General features: G+C 43.4%; 2 protein-coding genes across 2 annotated transcripts in view; both read right to left on the reverse strand.

Moving 5' to 3' along the window:
* The window catches only part of ASIC2 (acid sensing ion channel subunit 2), a 1088307-nt gene that overhangs the window by 377411 nt on the left and 693374 nt on the right, over positions 1–17522 (reverse strand). The gene's annotated exons all lie outside the window — the stretch shown is intronic.
* LOC119513755 (protein-L-isoaspartate O-methyltransferase domain-containing protein 1-like) lies at positions 7204–15754 on the reverse strand. Its single transcript, XM_037809192.1, has 2 exons — positions 15691–15754; positions 7204–10974 (listed from the first exon to the last, which is right to left on the reverse strand). Exons 1-2 carry the CDS (start codon positions 15752–15754, stop codon positions 10004–10006), a joined length of 1035 nt encoding a protein of 344 aa, XP_037665120.1. The 3' UTR covers positions 7204–10003.

Genomic DNA, 17522 nt, shown 5'->3' on the forward strand with positions numbered 1-17522 from the left:
CTATGGCCTGCAGGTTCAGCTCCGCCACAGGCCCCCTTCACGCTGCCTGCCGACCTGGGCTTCCCAGGAACATCTGCTTCTGGCTCTGGAGTCCTCTTATTCAGGGGGATGGGGAAAGCACTGGCTCTGGAGTCAGAGAGCTCTAATTCAATTCTGCCACTTCTGGGATGTGCCCAAGGGCAAGGCGCCAAACCTCTCTGGCCCCTGGGTCACTGGGTTGTAAGGTGGAGCTGGGGGTGATAGCACTCGCCTGGGAAGTTTGGCAGAGAAGGAAATGAGATAATGCACAGATAGAGCTTAGCACAGTGTCCAGCACATAGTAGGTGTTCAAAATACGGTAGCTCTTTTCATTAGCACAAAGTATCTTGAAGCATAGGTCATGGCAAAGTTAGACACACACTCAAATCCGGACTCTTCCATATACCAGGTGGACAGGCTTCATCAAGCTCCACAACTTCCCTGCGTCTTGGTTTCCTCCATGGAAATAGCAACTGCACCCAATCCCTATGGTTAGGGTGAGAGTGAACCGAGGTGAGGTATATAAACCACTTGGTGCTGTTTCTGACACATAAGAATTCAAGACAAATTTAAATATATGTTTAATTGCTATATGGTGGGTGCTCACTGCCTGTGAGTACTTTGCGGTGAGGCCCTGCATTAACCCCTCGTTGGCCTCCCCAGGGTTGAATGCCAGCACTGCGCTGGCATCGGTTGTGGGTCACCTGCCAGGCTCTGGGCTCTGTCTCTGAATTAACGTTCCTCATAGCACTCAAGGTGGGATCCATGTTCTCCGAGGGTGGGTCTAATTCCTATCCAGCAGCTTTCATAGTCCATCCCCACCCAGAGCAGGTATCTGGGCTATACCCAGCTCGGACCCAAGATAGGATGCAAAGAGACAAGAACTGAAAACTGGAATCTTCTTTTCAGTTGAATGAATGGTCAATGAAGCTGAAATTTTAGACCATGTTTGATCTTTCCCTGAGACGCTGGAGTGTGGCTTGGGTTGGGGGCATCTCTATCTAAAGCATAGCGAAGATATGTCTTCTCCAGACCCCAAATGTCCTTCTCAGCAGCAGCAGGAGGCTACCTCAAATGTATCTCTGGGGCTACAAACTCGAGTGTTGGAACCAAGGAACTGCAGCCCTGGACCGTGTGAATTCCCATAGGGAAAATAGGAGAGCTTCTCCTATGGGTTTACCCTGCAGACCTACTGTGTGGCAGGTGCTATGCCAGTCACTCTACAAACATCGCATTCAATCCTCTATGCAATGAGCTTGGTTATCTTTCTTTCACAGAGGAGGACATTGAAACTCAGAGGGGCTAAGTTACTTGTGCAGATCTACCCAACTAGTAAACTGAGGCAGAGGATGACTCATTTTCATCAGTTTATTCCCTGAGGTAAGCACAGTATTTGGCCCATGTTAAGAGCTCCGTAAGTGTTGGAATGATTGAGGCCAAATTATTTTTTATTTTTTAGCTTCATTTCCTACTTACCCCATTTCCCCAAATCTCTTGCTGTTTTGCAGACTTGCCATGTCTCTTTCTGGTCCATGTTTCAGTGTCAGTGACTCCCTTTGCCTAGAATATCTTGACCTTTTCTCCTCCTAGCAAAATCCCATTCCACCTTTAAGATCTGGTTCAAATGTCACCTTCTTTGTAAAGTTTTCTTTTTCTTTTTTTTTTTTTTTAAGTTCCTATGGTAGAGTTAGCATCTCCCCTGCAGGGTATCACAGCAATTTGTACATCCCTCTATTAGAGAATTTACAGCATGGATTACAATTATTGGATTGTATCTTTCTTGAGCTTATGAGCAGCTTGAGGGTTAGGCCAGGTAGGAATTGCCATTGTCCTCCATATGTCCACATGCGAAAGGGAAAATCGTGCCTGCTGACTTGTCTGCATGAAAATATTCCTTAAGCACAGTCACTTCTTTTTAGTCTGAAAACAGTATGTTCAGCCCCTACCTCCTGAGAGTAGAGGGCACTTTCCAGGCTGCTGATGCCACGAAAAGGATACACAGGAAATTGTCATGAAGGGACTGGCAATTTCAGGCTTCATGGTAGAAACACATCCCAATATCAATCGTCAAGTCACCTTTTGACTCATACTTTGCCCTTTTGTGAGTCTGACACAGTGGATCACTTCCTCCATGTCTCGATGTCTAGACATCTGGAGACAGAGTCAGTTTAGCCAGCAGCAGGGCCCCACTCCAGACTTCTGTTCTTGGCCTGACAAATCCAATGTGTACTGTCAATGACTCAGACAAATACAATGAGAATTTGCTCATCAAATTTGCAGATGACAAGACAGTGGCAGGGGTGGTCATTATACGAGAGGACAGAATCAGGATCCAAAATGATGGCAATAAACTGGAACAAAGGGTCAACTTATTTAGCAGGGACTAAAGTTGGGTCCAGGAAACAACTTGTGCAGGGACTGGCTGGCGGTGACGTGACTGAGAAGCATGTGGGGGCAAAAGCCTGTTTACTCAGGAGTGAGTTCGATGTAAGCCTGCAGGGTGGTGGGGCCACTAGGAGTTGAAGCCCTGTGGACATTATTAAAAGCTGAAGTTCTAGAAGGGGGGAGGTGATGTTCCTGCTGGACTTGCCTCTGGTCTGGAGTGTGATGCTCACTTCTGGTCCCCACCCTTCAAGCAGGGTTTTGACAAAGTGGTCCACGTCCTGAGAAAAGTGACCTGTGTTGACGTCACTCAACCCCAAGAAACTGGGGATGGTTACCCTGCAGAAGAGTGGGTCAAGAAAGAACATGATCACCTTTTCCAAATACACAAGATGTTGTCACATTGAAGAGTGGTTTTATAAGGCTAATGGATGGATCAATATTAATTAGTAAAAGTGTCAGACAGAAATATTTCTGCTCTACATAAGAAAGAACTTTCTAATAAGCCAGTGCTACTCACCAGGGAAATGAGCTGCTGTGTGATGCCGCGAGCTCTCCGCATTTGAACTATTGGTTAGGAGTGTAAAGGGAGGGGAGAGATTACGATGTTGGAGGAAAGTGTCAATTTCCAGGTTCCATCCACACTTGAGAATCTAAAATTCCAAATTGTACTTGTTTTTCTGTTACTCTAATAACCTGAAATTTCTCAGGCTACAAAAGCCCAGGAGGAGGGGCAGAGAATGAACAAGTGGTCATTATTAGAGATGCACACCGTGCTGTATCTGTTCAGCCAAGGGTAGAGCATTGACCTGGAATGCATCCCTCAGTTCTCTTTGTGCTCAGAGTAAATGTCTTTCTGTAAAGCTCCTGGTTTTCTCATGCAAATATACTCAGTCTTCCAGACATGCCCAGCCAAATCGGAATCAAGTCTCCTTAGCTGGGATCCATACTCCACTGATAATTGAGTTGCTTTCCTTTCAAATCCATAGACCACATACTCCCAATGTCATGGAAATTCTTGGAGGGCTGAGCCATATCTGTTATTACATTAAGCTTTTCTACCATTGTGTAATAGTTAGGAGGGTTTACCCTGAAATCAGACAGACCTAGGCTCAAATTCTAAATCTTACCTCTATCCTTTAGTAGCCATGTGAGCTTGGACAAGGAACTTAATTTATCTGAGACTCAGTTTTCTTGTCTGTAAAATGGGAATGATAACAGTACCTACCTTGTGGGGTTGTTATAAGGATTAAATAAGAAGTGAAGTGAAGAATTTAGCAAAACGCTTACACACGGTAAGCACCTCAACATATATTAGCCCCTGCTGTTCCACCATGACTACAAGACCGAATAGTCTCATCTTCTGCTGCTGCCCATGCTTCAGCTGGGTTTTTCCTGGGCTCTACATCCCTCCTCCCCAAGCCCCATGCCACTCCCTTGAGGTTACACTAGTCGCTGTTCTTCTCAGTACCCCTGCTTCCTCCTGGGTGAACCCCACCATTTTAAGCTGTGACTGCTGTCCCTGCACCCCATTACCCCTCACGGCATGTCACTCTCATTTTCTCCCACACAGAATCATTCCAAAGGTAACTTTCAGATTTCCCTTATTTCAGGAGGAAGCTGTTATCTCAACTGCCTTGCATTTTAACGACGTTCATTGCTTTTGCTCATTTTGATCTGTTTAATAACATGTTTTAAACTAATCCCTTGTAATAAAAGGATTTCATTACTAATGGAGACAGCTGCGGAATGCAGTGAGTTCATTAGTTTCGCTTTACCAAAGAGGCCTGCCGGAGTCAAAAGTTTTGAGACTCTGCACAGGTTTGGTGGGGAGCAGTGCCTGAGAAGAAGGGAACTTCCTTGCAGGGACAGATCTGCAGGCTGCAGAAAGAGTGGACATCTGTTGTCAAAGACTGGCTGGAAAGGGTGGAAGATTCCGTCCCCACCTGGTGGCTGGCTGATGACTGCGAGGAGGCGGCCAGGGTTCCACTGAAGATGAGGTACTGGCCCGGGAGGGAGGGGCTCCTGCAGTGCAGGACCAAGGCTCGTGGACCCCGCTTCCCTCTGCCAATCACAGAGAAGGCCATGGCCTCCTGTCTACCGCAGGTCACTATTGCCATATATATCACGCTATGTTTAATTATCTAAGAGTTTGAAGACATTTCGAGGGCAGCAACTATATCTTACTCGTCTTTGTCTTCCCAGTATCTAGCCAGATGTGGCACAAGCGAAGTGTTTGCTAAAATAATTTAAAATATATTTTTTCCCTTTATTTGTTCTCCTTAGGTGCTCTCCCCCATGTGCATGGAGCTTTGAAGGCCACCAATAAGCTGATGACAGAAATTTCTAACTTCACACCTGAACTCTAGAGAGCCACCTGTATCTCCAAATGCTAACTTGTCTTCTCCACGTGGCTGCCTCATGTTCACTTCTGACTTAGCATGTTAAAAACTGGAGTTATCATGTTCCCCTCCATTTCCATCCTACATCCCACACCTGGTGCTTTCCAAGTACCACTTACTCCAGTGAATGGCACCACTGTACACACCACTGAGAACCTGGGAGTTCCCTTGATATCTCCCTCTCCAAGTTTTGTTGATTTTGCCTACTAAATATAGTTCAAATCCAACCACTTCTCTCTGTCCACCATCCTACTGCCCCCTTCATCCAAGCTCCATCCCACACCTGGACTCTAACTTAAACCCACCACCATGCTATTCTCCAACCAGGAGAAAGAGGGATCTATCTGATTATGTCACTCCCCTGCTTCAAGTCCTTTGTTCTATGAACAAAGGCTTCCACCAGTGTCCCAACTGTGGTCCACGGGTCCTTGCAGGAGCTTACCCCTTCAGGTACCCCTTGTCTTGTTCAGTACTGTTTTTGTCTGGCTCTCAGATTTCCTCTCACACCCCTTAGTTTAGTTCCTCCAGCCCAGTAGTCTACTTCTGCTTCAGGGCTTTTGCTTTTGCCTTTCTATGAACACTTGTAGAAAGTGGTTGGTATGTGAGGGGCACTGTGCTAAGCACTTTACATGTATTCTTTTATTTAAATCTCACAACAAAGCTATAAAATAGATACTAATTTTATCCCTGTTTTACAGATGAAGAAACTGAGGCTCAGAACAATTAAGGCCCTTGTTGAAGGATTCAGTCCCAGCTCTGACTCCAAAGTCCTTTTGGAACACAGTCAAGCACTAACCAGGGTAGGCCCCAGCTCCCTTCCTACCCGGGTGCCCCTGCCAGCAGAGGAGCCTTCCTCCAAACCAGGCTCCTGGCCCCAGGGACAGAACCTGAGGAGGGAGACAGCTATAGACCTTTATCACTTTTATCCTTCTGCCACCTCTTTCTCATTGTTTTGGCAACAGACAGACCCTCTCCTTCTAGCCAGGTATAGTAGGCTGAATAATAGCCCCCAACGATATCAGGTCTTAATCCCTGGAGCAAGTAAATGTTAATCAATATGATAAAGACTTAGCAGATGCGATTAAGTTAAGGGTCTTGAGTTGGAGATAATAGCCTGGACTGTCCAGGGGATCTCTAATGCCATCACAAGTGTCCCCATAAGAGGTAGGCAGCGAATACTTAACACACAGAAGAGAAAGCAAGGTGACCATGGAAGCCGAGACTGGAGTGATGTGGCCACCATCCAGGGGTGCCAGCAGACCCCAGAAGCTGGAAGAGACAAGGAAAGTGTTCTCCCCTGAAGCCTCTGGAGGGAGCACGGACGTACCACCATCTTGATTTTATCCCAGTGATACCGATTTTGGACTTTCAGGCCTCCAGACAAGCAAGAGAACACATTTCCATTGTTTTGAGCCACTACATTTGTGCTGATTTGCTAGAGCAGCCATAGGAAACGAATACACCAGGGGTGGTGTCTTAGTTTGCCAGGGCTGCAGTGACAAATGCCGCACAGTGGACTGGCTTGAATGATGGGAATTCATTGTCTCATGGTTTTGGAGACGAGAAGTTCGAAATCAAGGTCTCAACAGGCCGTCTTTCTCCTGGGGTCTGTAACACTCTGGTGCTGGCTGGCTGTAATCCTTGGGGTTCCTTGGCTTGCAACTCTGCCTCCACCCCATGGCCTCTCCTTCTGGCTCTACTTCTCCTGCTCAGTCGTCTGTGTCTGTGTCTGGATTTCCTCTTCTTAAAAGGAGGTCAGCCATATGGATTAAGGCCTACCCTGATTCAATCTGGCCTCATCTAAATAGGATCTTTGCAGATCGCTGAAGTCTATACCTTAACTAATAATAGCATCTTCAAAGGTCCTGTTTACAAATGGGTTTGCGCTCAAAGGAGTGTGGGTTAAGACTTGAACGTGTCTTTTTAGGGGGACATGGTTCAATCCCTGACAAGAGGGCTTGTATCTCTCTGGCCACACTAATGGTCTAAGGGTGGGCATTAAACCCATGCTGAGCCAATCATATCGTCTCGGCCACCTGGCCATTGTGATCACTACAAGGGCTGAGCACATGACTCAAGCAGAGCCAATCCTTCTCTCCCTAAATTTTCACCCCTTAAACCAGAGCTATAAGAGGTAAGAAGCTCTTTTTCCTCTCTGATTATGCAAATAAGGCTGGTAGCATTATGCAAATGAAGCTGGTAGAAAAGTTGGTCTGAGAGAATGACACCTATACCAGAGAGAAGCAGAGACTAAAGGTGGACAGAGAGAGTTCACCTGGTTTTGGAATAACTAGTTCCAGTCATCCCTAAAGCAAACTACTTCCCCTCCCACCCACATCCCTCACATACACATATTTGTCTGATGGCCTTTTTTTTTTTTTTTTTTTTTTTTTTTTGATGCTTAATTATATGCAGCTGTTTATTTAAGATAATTTTCCAAGTCTTCCCATAATTTAACAGGTTTAGCTTCACTTTTATTATCTCAAACAGCTAGAAATCAACACAAACATTTTTATTTTAGCCCCCACATATGCTATTTTGATAACATTTGTCTTTATTAACACTAGAACCAAACATATCCACCAATAATCAGCATAGATTTAATTCATCTTCCTCATAGCTATGGTGCCTGTGACAGAGACTTGGGATTTAGCTGATGCTGGATACCATTTCAGGCCCTGTCCCCAAATAGCTTCATGATTTGGGGAAATCATGCCACCCCTCTATATCCACTTTCTCATCTGCAAAATAAAGATCTAGGTGAGATGATTTCCATTGTTCTATCTGGCTGTAAAATTTCATGACTTTATTCCCCAACATCTTCACTTAAATTTATTCCATCTTCATTTACTACTCCATTTATAATGCATAATTTTCCATGCTCAAGTAAACATGGACTCATTAAATAGTAAACACAAACCCAAATTACTTTTAGTTATTCTAAAATATCACCATTAATAGATATTTCACATGAACTTCCATTTTTCACTTCTACCTCTTTATTTGAAGTTCATAATAAACTCACAACTGTAAAACAAATGCATTTAAAAACACAGAAGATACATTGTAATGACAAAAATATGCAATGATCATGAATATCTACTGTACATTTTGCCAAAGTCAAAAGAATGAAAGACAATACAAAAAAAGTCAATCTTCAAATATATCCTTAACAAAAACTCTCTCCTAAATAGTAAAATCCTCATTTAAGAATATACATCTTTACATGTCTGGACTCCAGTTGCAACAAAATGGTGGGAGTTGGGGGACAATAAGATGATACTCTCTCAAGGTTTTCTAGATAAAAATATGTGGGCACCAGGAATTCAGGATTAAACTTTTAAACACACATTTAAAGCAAAATAAAATGAACATTTCTAACATGATAACTGGATGAAACTACATTACATTTCCTTTTCTTGATAGAAATGAGATGGGATATTTCTTAACAGTAACACCTTAGTAATCACCTAAAAAAATGTGGAGATCCCCCTACCCCCCACCCCAGTCATTCATACAAAACAAGTATCTTCCATGAAATTATCTTTCACATTACTAAAATATGCTCATTTACTTGGGATAAGTAATGCTTGGAATACTTCTAATACTTGTTTTCAGATGTGTAGAATTATCAGAGCTGAGATTTTTGAAACCATCTATGTATTACCACTATTTCAGTCTTTGCAAAGATATAATAATCCTTTCACTACTGATTGACTGAAATTCCTTAAGCAAATCTGATTTACTATTACAATAGTGATGCTGGTGTAGTAAGTGATACTCTCAAGTTTTTCTTTTAAAAAACATGCAATCCATGTAACATTAAGTGGTAAATATGTTACAATGTACACTTTCTAGACAAGGAATGACTTTTCAGAGCCTACCGGGAAAATAAACAAAACAAACTGAAAACAGCATTTATGACCTGTTTTATTATGGATAAGCTACAACTAAAATTCAAACAATGGATAGTTTATGCATGTGATATTAAGCAAAAAATCAAAACCATTATAAGTTTACCTAAAGAAACTAAGGATAAGATGGGAAGAAGTTAAATGAGCACAACACAGGTCCCAAAGATTATACTATGATTCTCAACAGGATCTTCAACACGAAAGGCATCTACATACAATTTCTATGAATATTTCTTATATTAAAAAGATGAATTCCAAAGCAAATGTCAGCTAGCTCAGCCCTACCTTGTCAAACATGAATATTCAGATGAAGGAAGCTCCATTTGCTAAAGTGCATCTACTGAACAAATCTGCTCTGGCCCTGCTACTAAGAGCTGTCCAAGAGGGGACGGTCACTCATGCTTATTCGTTCATGGTCTGGGCTATTAAAAAAGGAACGCAGAATAGTGGACTTTTAAAAACTAAGTACTTTATACAGTGGACTATAGAAAAAAATGATCCTAAATATATCATCTTTTAAAACTCCAGAGAGTAAGATAACCTCATTATTTATAAATACTGAAAATGTAAAGGATTCATAGAAATTAAGAGTTGTATTAAGTATAGACTTTAACAGTCACTTGATGTGCTCTTAAGATCTCCGTGAGAGAAGCACTTATTTTCCTCATATATTTTGGCAATGGATTCAAAAGCAAAGCAGCAGGGCTGTTGAATTCCATGAAACTTTTTGTCTTCTTTAAAGCTAAATTATTCAATATCTTTATTGTTATTGCACTCATATATTGCCCGGAATACATCTACAGCAACTCAGCAATGTGATTGCAACAAAAGTAAGGTAAATAGGTTTACAAAGCATTTGATTTCCTTATTAGATAAGAAAGTTTTCCTAGCAGAAATTTAAACAACTGCAATTCCAATCAGATTATATATGCTTAACCATTATTTAACCTTATATAAAATTAAATTTAACCCTCACCACTACAAATCTATTAGGAATCAGAAAAGGATTTACAGTACATAAAGTCTTGATCATTGCTGCATTCCACTTTGAAATCACTCAGAGTCAAAACAGCATTTTTCCGAGATTTAAAGAAAAATAGATTTTATAAAAGGGATTCTTTTTAATCACTGAATACATTATTTTTTATTACTAAGACAGAAACATGTTATACTTTTTCCACTACAATTCTCTCTGAAAGTAATAATTTTCTCTTTTAACTCCTAACAAATGCTACATTTTCAAGACTGAAGGAATTATCAGTAGGCATTCTTTCTTCTCGATCTAAGTTATTTTTCTCTAAAATATGTCAAGTAAGCTTTTAAAGATTCAGGGAGGGGCAGCTTCATGATTTTTTCCCTCAGTAAATTTTGAGGAGGCTGCTCTGGCTTCATGGCTTCACTGTGATCTTTCTCTTCCTCTTCTTTGTTATCTTCTTCCATTTTTTCATCCTCCTCACTGTCTAGAGGCTGAGGAATAAGCTGATTACCCACAAACACATAAGTGTTAATTCTTTGTTTAACTCTCTTCCGTTTCCTTTTTGGTGGCACTCTTTGAGGAATCCCCTTGGCCTGCATTTCATCATTTATGAAGTTTCTAAGTGTGCGTCGAATGTAAATACGAGCCAAGTCCTGTAGATTCCTGACAGCACATGGGGGGAGTCCCACTGAATCGGGTCTGCCATTATCACTCTTACTTGGCTGAACAAGTGGAGCAAATGAAACAGCAAGGATATTTTTACTTTCCCAAGTGTTTTGTCCAGTTCGCATAATTTGTGTTAACTGATCCTCTATAGGCATGACTAGAATGCCTCCAACTTTTAATAATATTTTCATGTAGTTTTCATGGTCTTTCTGGACTCCGGCTCCACAATAAATTCGATCATACTGATGGCTGTCAGATGCTATTTGGAGGCAATTACCAACCACAAATGCAGGTTCACAGAACTCAAATTTATCAAAGCTATCACTATTTTTGATGAAGCTCTCCAGTTTTTCCTTGGCATATTCCACCACATCTGAATGAAGCTCAATCCCATGATTTATTCCAAAAGGACCTGCGGCGGTCGGCCGGTCGGTTGGGCCCGCCGAGCTGCGCGCAGGTCCAGGCGCTAGGGCTCCGCGGGCTCCGCAGCAGCCGGCCGCCCGCCCCCGCCACAACAACACCGCCGCGCCGCCCGGGGGGAAGGGAAGGGCGGGCAGGATCCGTGGAGAAAACCCGACAGTCGCGGCCTCAGGCTCTGATGGCCTTTTTAACCTTTCTTAAGGATATGGACTTTCATCAGTGATGATCAGTGATGAGTACCAGGGATGGCTTTTGCTACATTTCCAGGGATAAATTTAGCCCCTAGATGCCTTTTATTGTGATTGGTTAGTTAACTACATGGTGTAGACTAATGGGGTGAGCTCAGGGGACTCTTAGTCAGCATAATCTGGGCTATGCAGTGGTAAATAAATAAATTTTCACATCTTAGTGACTTAACATGGCGAAAGTTTATGTCTTGCCCACACAAAATCCAGTGTAGGTGAGCTGTTCTCCATGTGGTAACTCAGCAGTCCAGGATGCTTTCACCTTGCAATAGCACCTCTTTCTCAATTCATGGCCTCTGTGGGTACCTCAGAAGGGAAATAGAGCTCACGAAGGGTTCACACCATCTCTTAACTGCCTTCAAACAGACAGGACAACACATCCCTTCTGTTTACAGCTCACTGAACAGAACTAGTCACCTGGGTCCCAATTTAATGTCAAAGGAGCTAAGGAGTCTTTCTGTCAGCTCTGAAAAAAGAAAATGGATATAATGAGAGTTAATAATCTATACTAGAGGGAGGTCACTCCAGTTCCACTAGTGGATTCTAGGCTCAAAGGGAAATCCCATCAAAAGTGAAAAATTGCTGGGCAGGGTATCAGAAAATATGCCAGCAGAGCAAACACAACATGAAGAAATGATGAGGCTGGTTCTTATAAAGGAAGCTGGATAGGAAATTGATGATAGCTCCCCCAGGACTGAGACACCTAGCCCATTAGTTTCATCTGCCTGCAGAAGAATGAACAAGGAAGATGTTTGGAAACAGCATATCACAATAGCCCCTGACAAATAGATTCTTGTATGTCTTCAAGTATGCAGATCAGTAGGCCTGACATATATTCCTGAAAATCCTAAGAGACTTGACAAACTGTCTATGAACAGGACTGACAGAAGATGAGTTTGGAGGAATGAGAATTAAACACAATAAACATTTTCAAAGGGTTGTGGGGAAGTGACGATGAATTAACCACAGTCAACTTCAGTAAGTATAGAGGACCAACTCTGTACTGGGCTCAGTCTGGCCTAGAGAACTATGGTGGACTGAGACACCTTCCTGAGGCTTGCATGTGCTGTTTCTCCTGCTTGGAATGCCCTTCCCTCTCTTCTCTCTTCTTCCTCTAGTTAACGCCTCCTTTTCTTTCAAAACTCAGCTCAAGTGTTGTAGTTACTTAGTTTATAATTATGTATTGCCGTGTAACAAATTACCCCCAAACATACAGCTTAAAAAATACAAATATTTATTATCTCACAGTTTTCATGAGTCAGGAATACATAAACAGCTTAGTTGGGTGCCTCTGACTCAAAGTCTCTTACAAGGCTGCAAAGGGCCTGCCAGGGCTGTGGTTGCATGTGAAGGCTCAACCGGGGAACTCCCAGGTAGTTGGCAGGATACAGTTTCTTGTGGGTTGTTGGATTCAGCTTTTTGCTGTGAGGACCTCTCCACAGAGCAGCTCAACAGCATGGTAGCTGGCTCTCGTCAGAGTGAGAGAGCACCAGAGAGCACAAGATGAAAGCAACATTACCCTTTTAACCTAATTTTGGAAGAGATATCCCATCATTTTTGCTGTATTTTATTCATTCAAAGAGAGTCACAGGGGGCTGGCTCATACTCAAGGGGAGGTGGGGATTGCTGGTGGCCATCTTAGAAGCTGCCTACCAAATGTTCCTTCCTCCAGGAAGTAGCAGTTGGTCAGACGGAGAAGGAAGGAGGAAATGTGTATGGCCCATGCAACAACTCTAGCAAGTCTTCCCGTAGCCTTTTCCCCACAGTGCCCCATATCCTTGTTGATTGCTTAGAATCTGAGAGTTATAGATGAGGAAAGTCACAGAAGGGGTCTGTTACCTCCCCCCAAAGATGGGATTATTTGCCCAATGAATTAGAAGTCAGGTCATCTGCTTTTCCCAAATTGGCTTCCTCCTTCCACTCTCTCCCACCCACTTCCCTTGTAATCTCCTACTACTTGATCAGTGCTGGTCACTCCATAGAAATTTTTCTCTCCAAGGCCACCTAGAAACTTCTTGATCCTGACTTACTTCTTGAGCTCTCAATTCCTTTGGCTTCCACTAGACCACACAGGCCCAGTCCTGCCTTCTCTGTTGGTGGCCAGCTTTTCCTCCTTCACCTGTATCATGCTCCACCCCCTCAGAGCCCTTTCCTGCCACCTAGGCCCCTTAATGAATTCTCCTGGTCTTGAGTGGTCAACCATCACCTCCTCTTGTCTTGGCCTTGAGCTGAGCTCCAGTTTCTCCATATCTGCCTGATGGACATTTTCATTGACATGTCACTTGCCTCTAAACTAAACTAAACCCCGACTATCATTTATTGAGCAAATATACGTGTCATGCCTTGTGCAATGTGCTTTATTTATATTTTCGTATTTAATCCTCTGAAGAACACTGTACTATAAGTAATAATAGTCACATTTCATAGATGAGAGAACTAGGCTTAGAGCGGTGAAGTGCCTTGTCTGACATCCTATAACTAGTAATTGATACGTGTCCCTTGGATTCCAAAATCTGCGTTTTTAACCATTATGCTGGTGATCTTTTCCCTAACAGTGCTCCCCTTGGACTTTCCAATTTCTGTTCTTCTCTTTTCTAATTTATTCAGCTTCAAAATCTTGAAGTTTAAAATCTGACATGCTTTGTATGCGTTATTCTCTCTGCCTAAAAGGCTCTTCCCCTAATCATTGGTATGACCAACACATATCTCCTCCCTCTCTCTCCAACCACTCTATTGCTGGGGTCTTCACTTCCTCCTTGGTGTAACATGGCTGGGTCATAGAGAGCTTGATGCCAGCCTCAGTGGCTGGTTTTGCCAGAGGAACCAAGTCACCTCAATGCTGTGATGGTGCCGGGGGCTGCCTCTACTATAGCCTCTATCACATGTACTGTAATGACTCATTTACCTGTGGGTGTCTCCCTTCTGCACAGTGCACTTTATAGGAGCAGAGACCATCATGAGTGCTCATTTTTGCAGCCCCTGTCCTGGCAGCAGATGCCTGATGGTTAATGAGTCATCTTTTTTTTTTTTTTTTTTTTTTTTTTTTTTTTTTTTTTTTTAATCATCATTTTATTGAGATATATTCACATACCACGCAGTCATACAAAACAAATTGTACTTTCGATTGTTTACAGTACCATTACATAGTTGTACATTCATCACCTAAATCAATCCCTGACACCTTCATTAGCACACACACAAAAATAACAAGAATAATAATTAGAGTGAAAAAGAGCAATTGAAGTAAAAAAGAACACTATGTACCTTTGTCTGTTTGTTTGCTTCCCCTACTTTTCTACACATCCATCCATAAACTAGACAAAGTGGAGTTTGGTCCTTATGGCATTCCCAATCCCACTGTCACCCCTCATAAGCTACATTTTTATACAACTGTCTTCGAGATTCATGGGTTCTGGGTTGTAGTTTGATAGTTTCAGGTATCCACCACCAGCTACCCCAATTCTTTAGAACCTAAAAAAGGTTGTCTAAAGTGTGCGTAAGAGTGCCCACCAGAGTGATCTCTCGGCTCGTTTTGGAATCTCTCTGCCACTGAAGCTTATTTCATTTCCTTTCACATCCCCCTTTTGGTCAAGAAGATGTTCTCCATCCCACGATGCCGGGTCTACATTCCTCCCCGGGAGTCATATTCCACGTTGCCAGGGAGATTCACTTCCCTGGGTGTCTGATCCCACGTAGGGGGGAGGGCAGTGATTTCACCTTTCAAGTTGGCTTAGCCAGAGAGAGAGGGCCACTAATGAGTCATCTTTGATGCATCTCATTCCTCTAATTTCCACAGATACTCAGTAGATGAGCCCTGTAGACTTTTCCTTGGCAGATTCTCATATCTCCTCCTTGTTTTCCATTTTCCCAGCCACCATCCCAAGTCTGTGTCTTCTGACCTCTCACTTGGCCCTTTGCAATCACCTTCAAGCTCGCCTCTTGGCTCTCTTCTTGCTTCCCATCCATTTCATCCTGATACTTTCCATTTTATTAACACTGCTTTGTACACATCGCTCACCTGCTCAATGGCTCTCTGATGCCTGCATAATAAAGCCCAAGCTCCTTAGCTTAGCTTGACTTTCAATAACCTTCCCAGCATGCCTTAATGTACCGCCCAGTCTCATCATCACTGCGACAATATATAAATGACCTGTCCGAGCCAAAGTACGCTAGTCACCATCTCTTTATAAAATGTCCCACTGAGTCCCACTTCCAGGCTATTGCTCAGCTGATCCTCCCACCTAGAATGCCCCCCTCCTTCTTTCCACATGCCTGAACTCTGCCTAGTCTCCACACCCCAGCTTCATTCCATGTTCTCTAGGAACCTTCCCTGACCACCTGACACATAGCAACTTTTCTTATCTGGTGTAGAAGAAAAACCTGGAACTTTACCATCTGAGATATATGGGTCACAGTTTCAACAACTGACTAACTGCTTGGGATTGGGCAAGTTATATAATCTCCTAGACTCAGCAAAATGGGAGATAGTGATCCTTACATCACACAGGTGTGGAAAGGATGAAATGGGAGAATGCATGTGCTACGAGGAACGCCACTTGGCAACCTGAGATGCGCCAGTCTAAGATTCACACGGAGCCAGGCATACTTGGTGGGTCCATGGAGCAGACTCGCCATGTACTGCTTGTGCCAATGGACACTGGGCTCACCGGAGGCAATGCCTTGGTGACAGAGACCAAGAATAGCAGTGAAGGGCCTGGACCCAGGGGCCATGCTCCTATGTTAGAACTCCATCTCTTCCACTTTTTAGCTTTGCAATCTTGGGTTAGATCCTTCACCTCTCTGTGTCTCACATATTCAGAATGGGGTTAAGCATAGGATCTAGTTCATACGGTTAATGCCATGATAAGTAAAATGCCCATAGAAAGTTTAGCACTCCTCTGGCAGATTGTAAGTCTTTAATGAATGCTAACTATTATGTTTTATATTATTATTCTCCAGTCTGGCCTCTATGGACTTGCCTTCATACCAGAGCTAAAGGGCTGTGAGTAAAAATGGAAAGTGAAGTTTCACTAATCATCCCTGGAAGACCCTGGTGGGAGCAGGGGGGGTGGGGGGAGCCTGCTCATAGCAGCTGTTACCCATGTAGCACAGGTGGGAACGCTACGGTAGAAAACAGCCAGAAACTGGGTCACCCATCAGGAGGGTCTAGAAAGTGGCTCAGCCCAGGCTGCAAGTTGGAATTGCAGGCTTTCAGCAATTTCTGACTTGGGCCCTACTACCAGCATTTCTGACTTCATTTGTCACACACGGGTATTTTTTAAAAAGCCCCTCATGTGATTTATTATGCATCCAGGGTTGAGAAACACTAGGCTAAAGGGAGAGAGAGGTCAAGGGCAGGACAATGTGATCCAAGGAAGGAGGGAGGGGGAATAGAGCAGAGCTGAGGGGGAATGATCCTGCAGATAGAGCCAGGACTAGAGTGGGGCAAGTGAGACACCTAGGGAGCAAAATTTATGGAGAGTGAGTGCCTTCTCAAATCTTGCATCCTAGGCACCTCACTTGTTTCACCTTAGACATTCCTGGGGGCCCTTGGCAGTGTATTTAAGTGTTTTCCCTTTTTAGCCGGTATAAGAGGGTCATGCTGCCCTTTTTGAAGCAGACACACAAAAAGGTAAAAGACAAAATTCCTACCCTCACAGGGCTCCCATCCATCCATCCATCCATCCATCCAGTCAATAAAAATACAGTGAGGGCCCATTCTGTAGCAGACACCTAACTAGGCCGCTACTCTGTTATCGTTTACTTGTATGGGTCCATGTGAGTTACCGCTGGGCAGATGTGGGCTTGTTGTCATCATCCTGGCCAACCAGGTGACAGAGCTGGGTCCTCTCCAGCTCTGGAACCAGGGCCTGGGGCTAGAGAGGCTGGATGAATGTCCAATGACCTGAAGGTGATGTTGACGTGCACTCATCCAGTCAAAGGCTGGACCATGCAGGGGAAAGAACACTGACTTTGGCTCTCACCGATCAATTTGCTTAACCTCCCAGGACTGCAGTTTCAAAATTTGTAAAATGGGATCATCAGGTGTGGTGGTGATTAAATAAGTAAGTAAACATGTAATGCCTGCCCCATGTAGGTGTTCATAGTGAAGGCCAGAGAAGTCTGGGTGGAATCAGAACTTTTGAATTGCTTTCTGGCTTTTTTGTCTTTCACTTTTTAATCAGCTGGGGAAGAACATCAAATTTTCCCTAAATTAGGCAGATCCCTTCATAGCTGGAGAATCTTAGGACTTGAGAAGGAATGTAAACACCATCTATTCCGACTCCTTCATTTTACAAAGAAATCAGCTCAGATAGGGGCAGTGCCTCGAGCAAGGCGGCACAGCAAGTCTGTGACTCATGGGGTTGGAAGAAGCTCAAGGTATTTAGTCCAAGCTCTCATTGCCTCATTCAGGGGCAGATGCACCTCCTATTTCTGCAGAATAAAAAATGAACTGTTCTAACAACTATATAGCTCTGAAATTGGGATTGAATGAACA

Source organism: Choloepus didactylus, chromosome 18 (genome assembly GCF_015220235.1).
Source record: "Choloepus didactylus isolate mChoDid1 chromosome 18, mChoDid1.pri, whole genome shotgun sequence".
NCBI classification, from domain to species: domain Eukaryota; kingdom Metazoa; phylum Chordata; class Mammalia; order Pilosa; family Megalonychidae; genus Choloepus; species Choloepus didactylus.

Bases quoted from the DNA above. Each gene is read 5' to 3' on its own strand.
- LOC119513755 (XM_037809192.1), bottom strand. From the start codon at position 15,754: ATGGCCCCTGGGTCCAGGCCCTTCACTGCTATTCTTGGTCTCTGTCAC. The intron at 10,975-15,690 runs GTGAGCCCAGTG...CATATCCTTAAG, and splicing joins TCACCAAGGCATTGCCTCCG to AAAGGTTAAAAAGGCCATCA.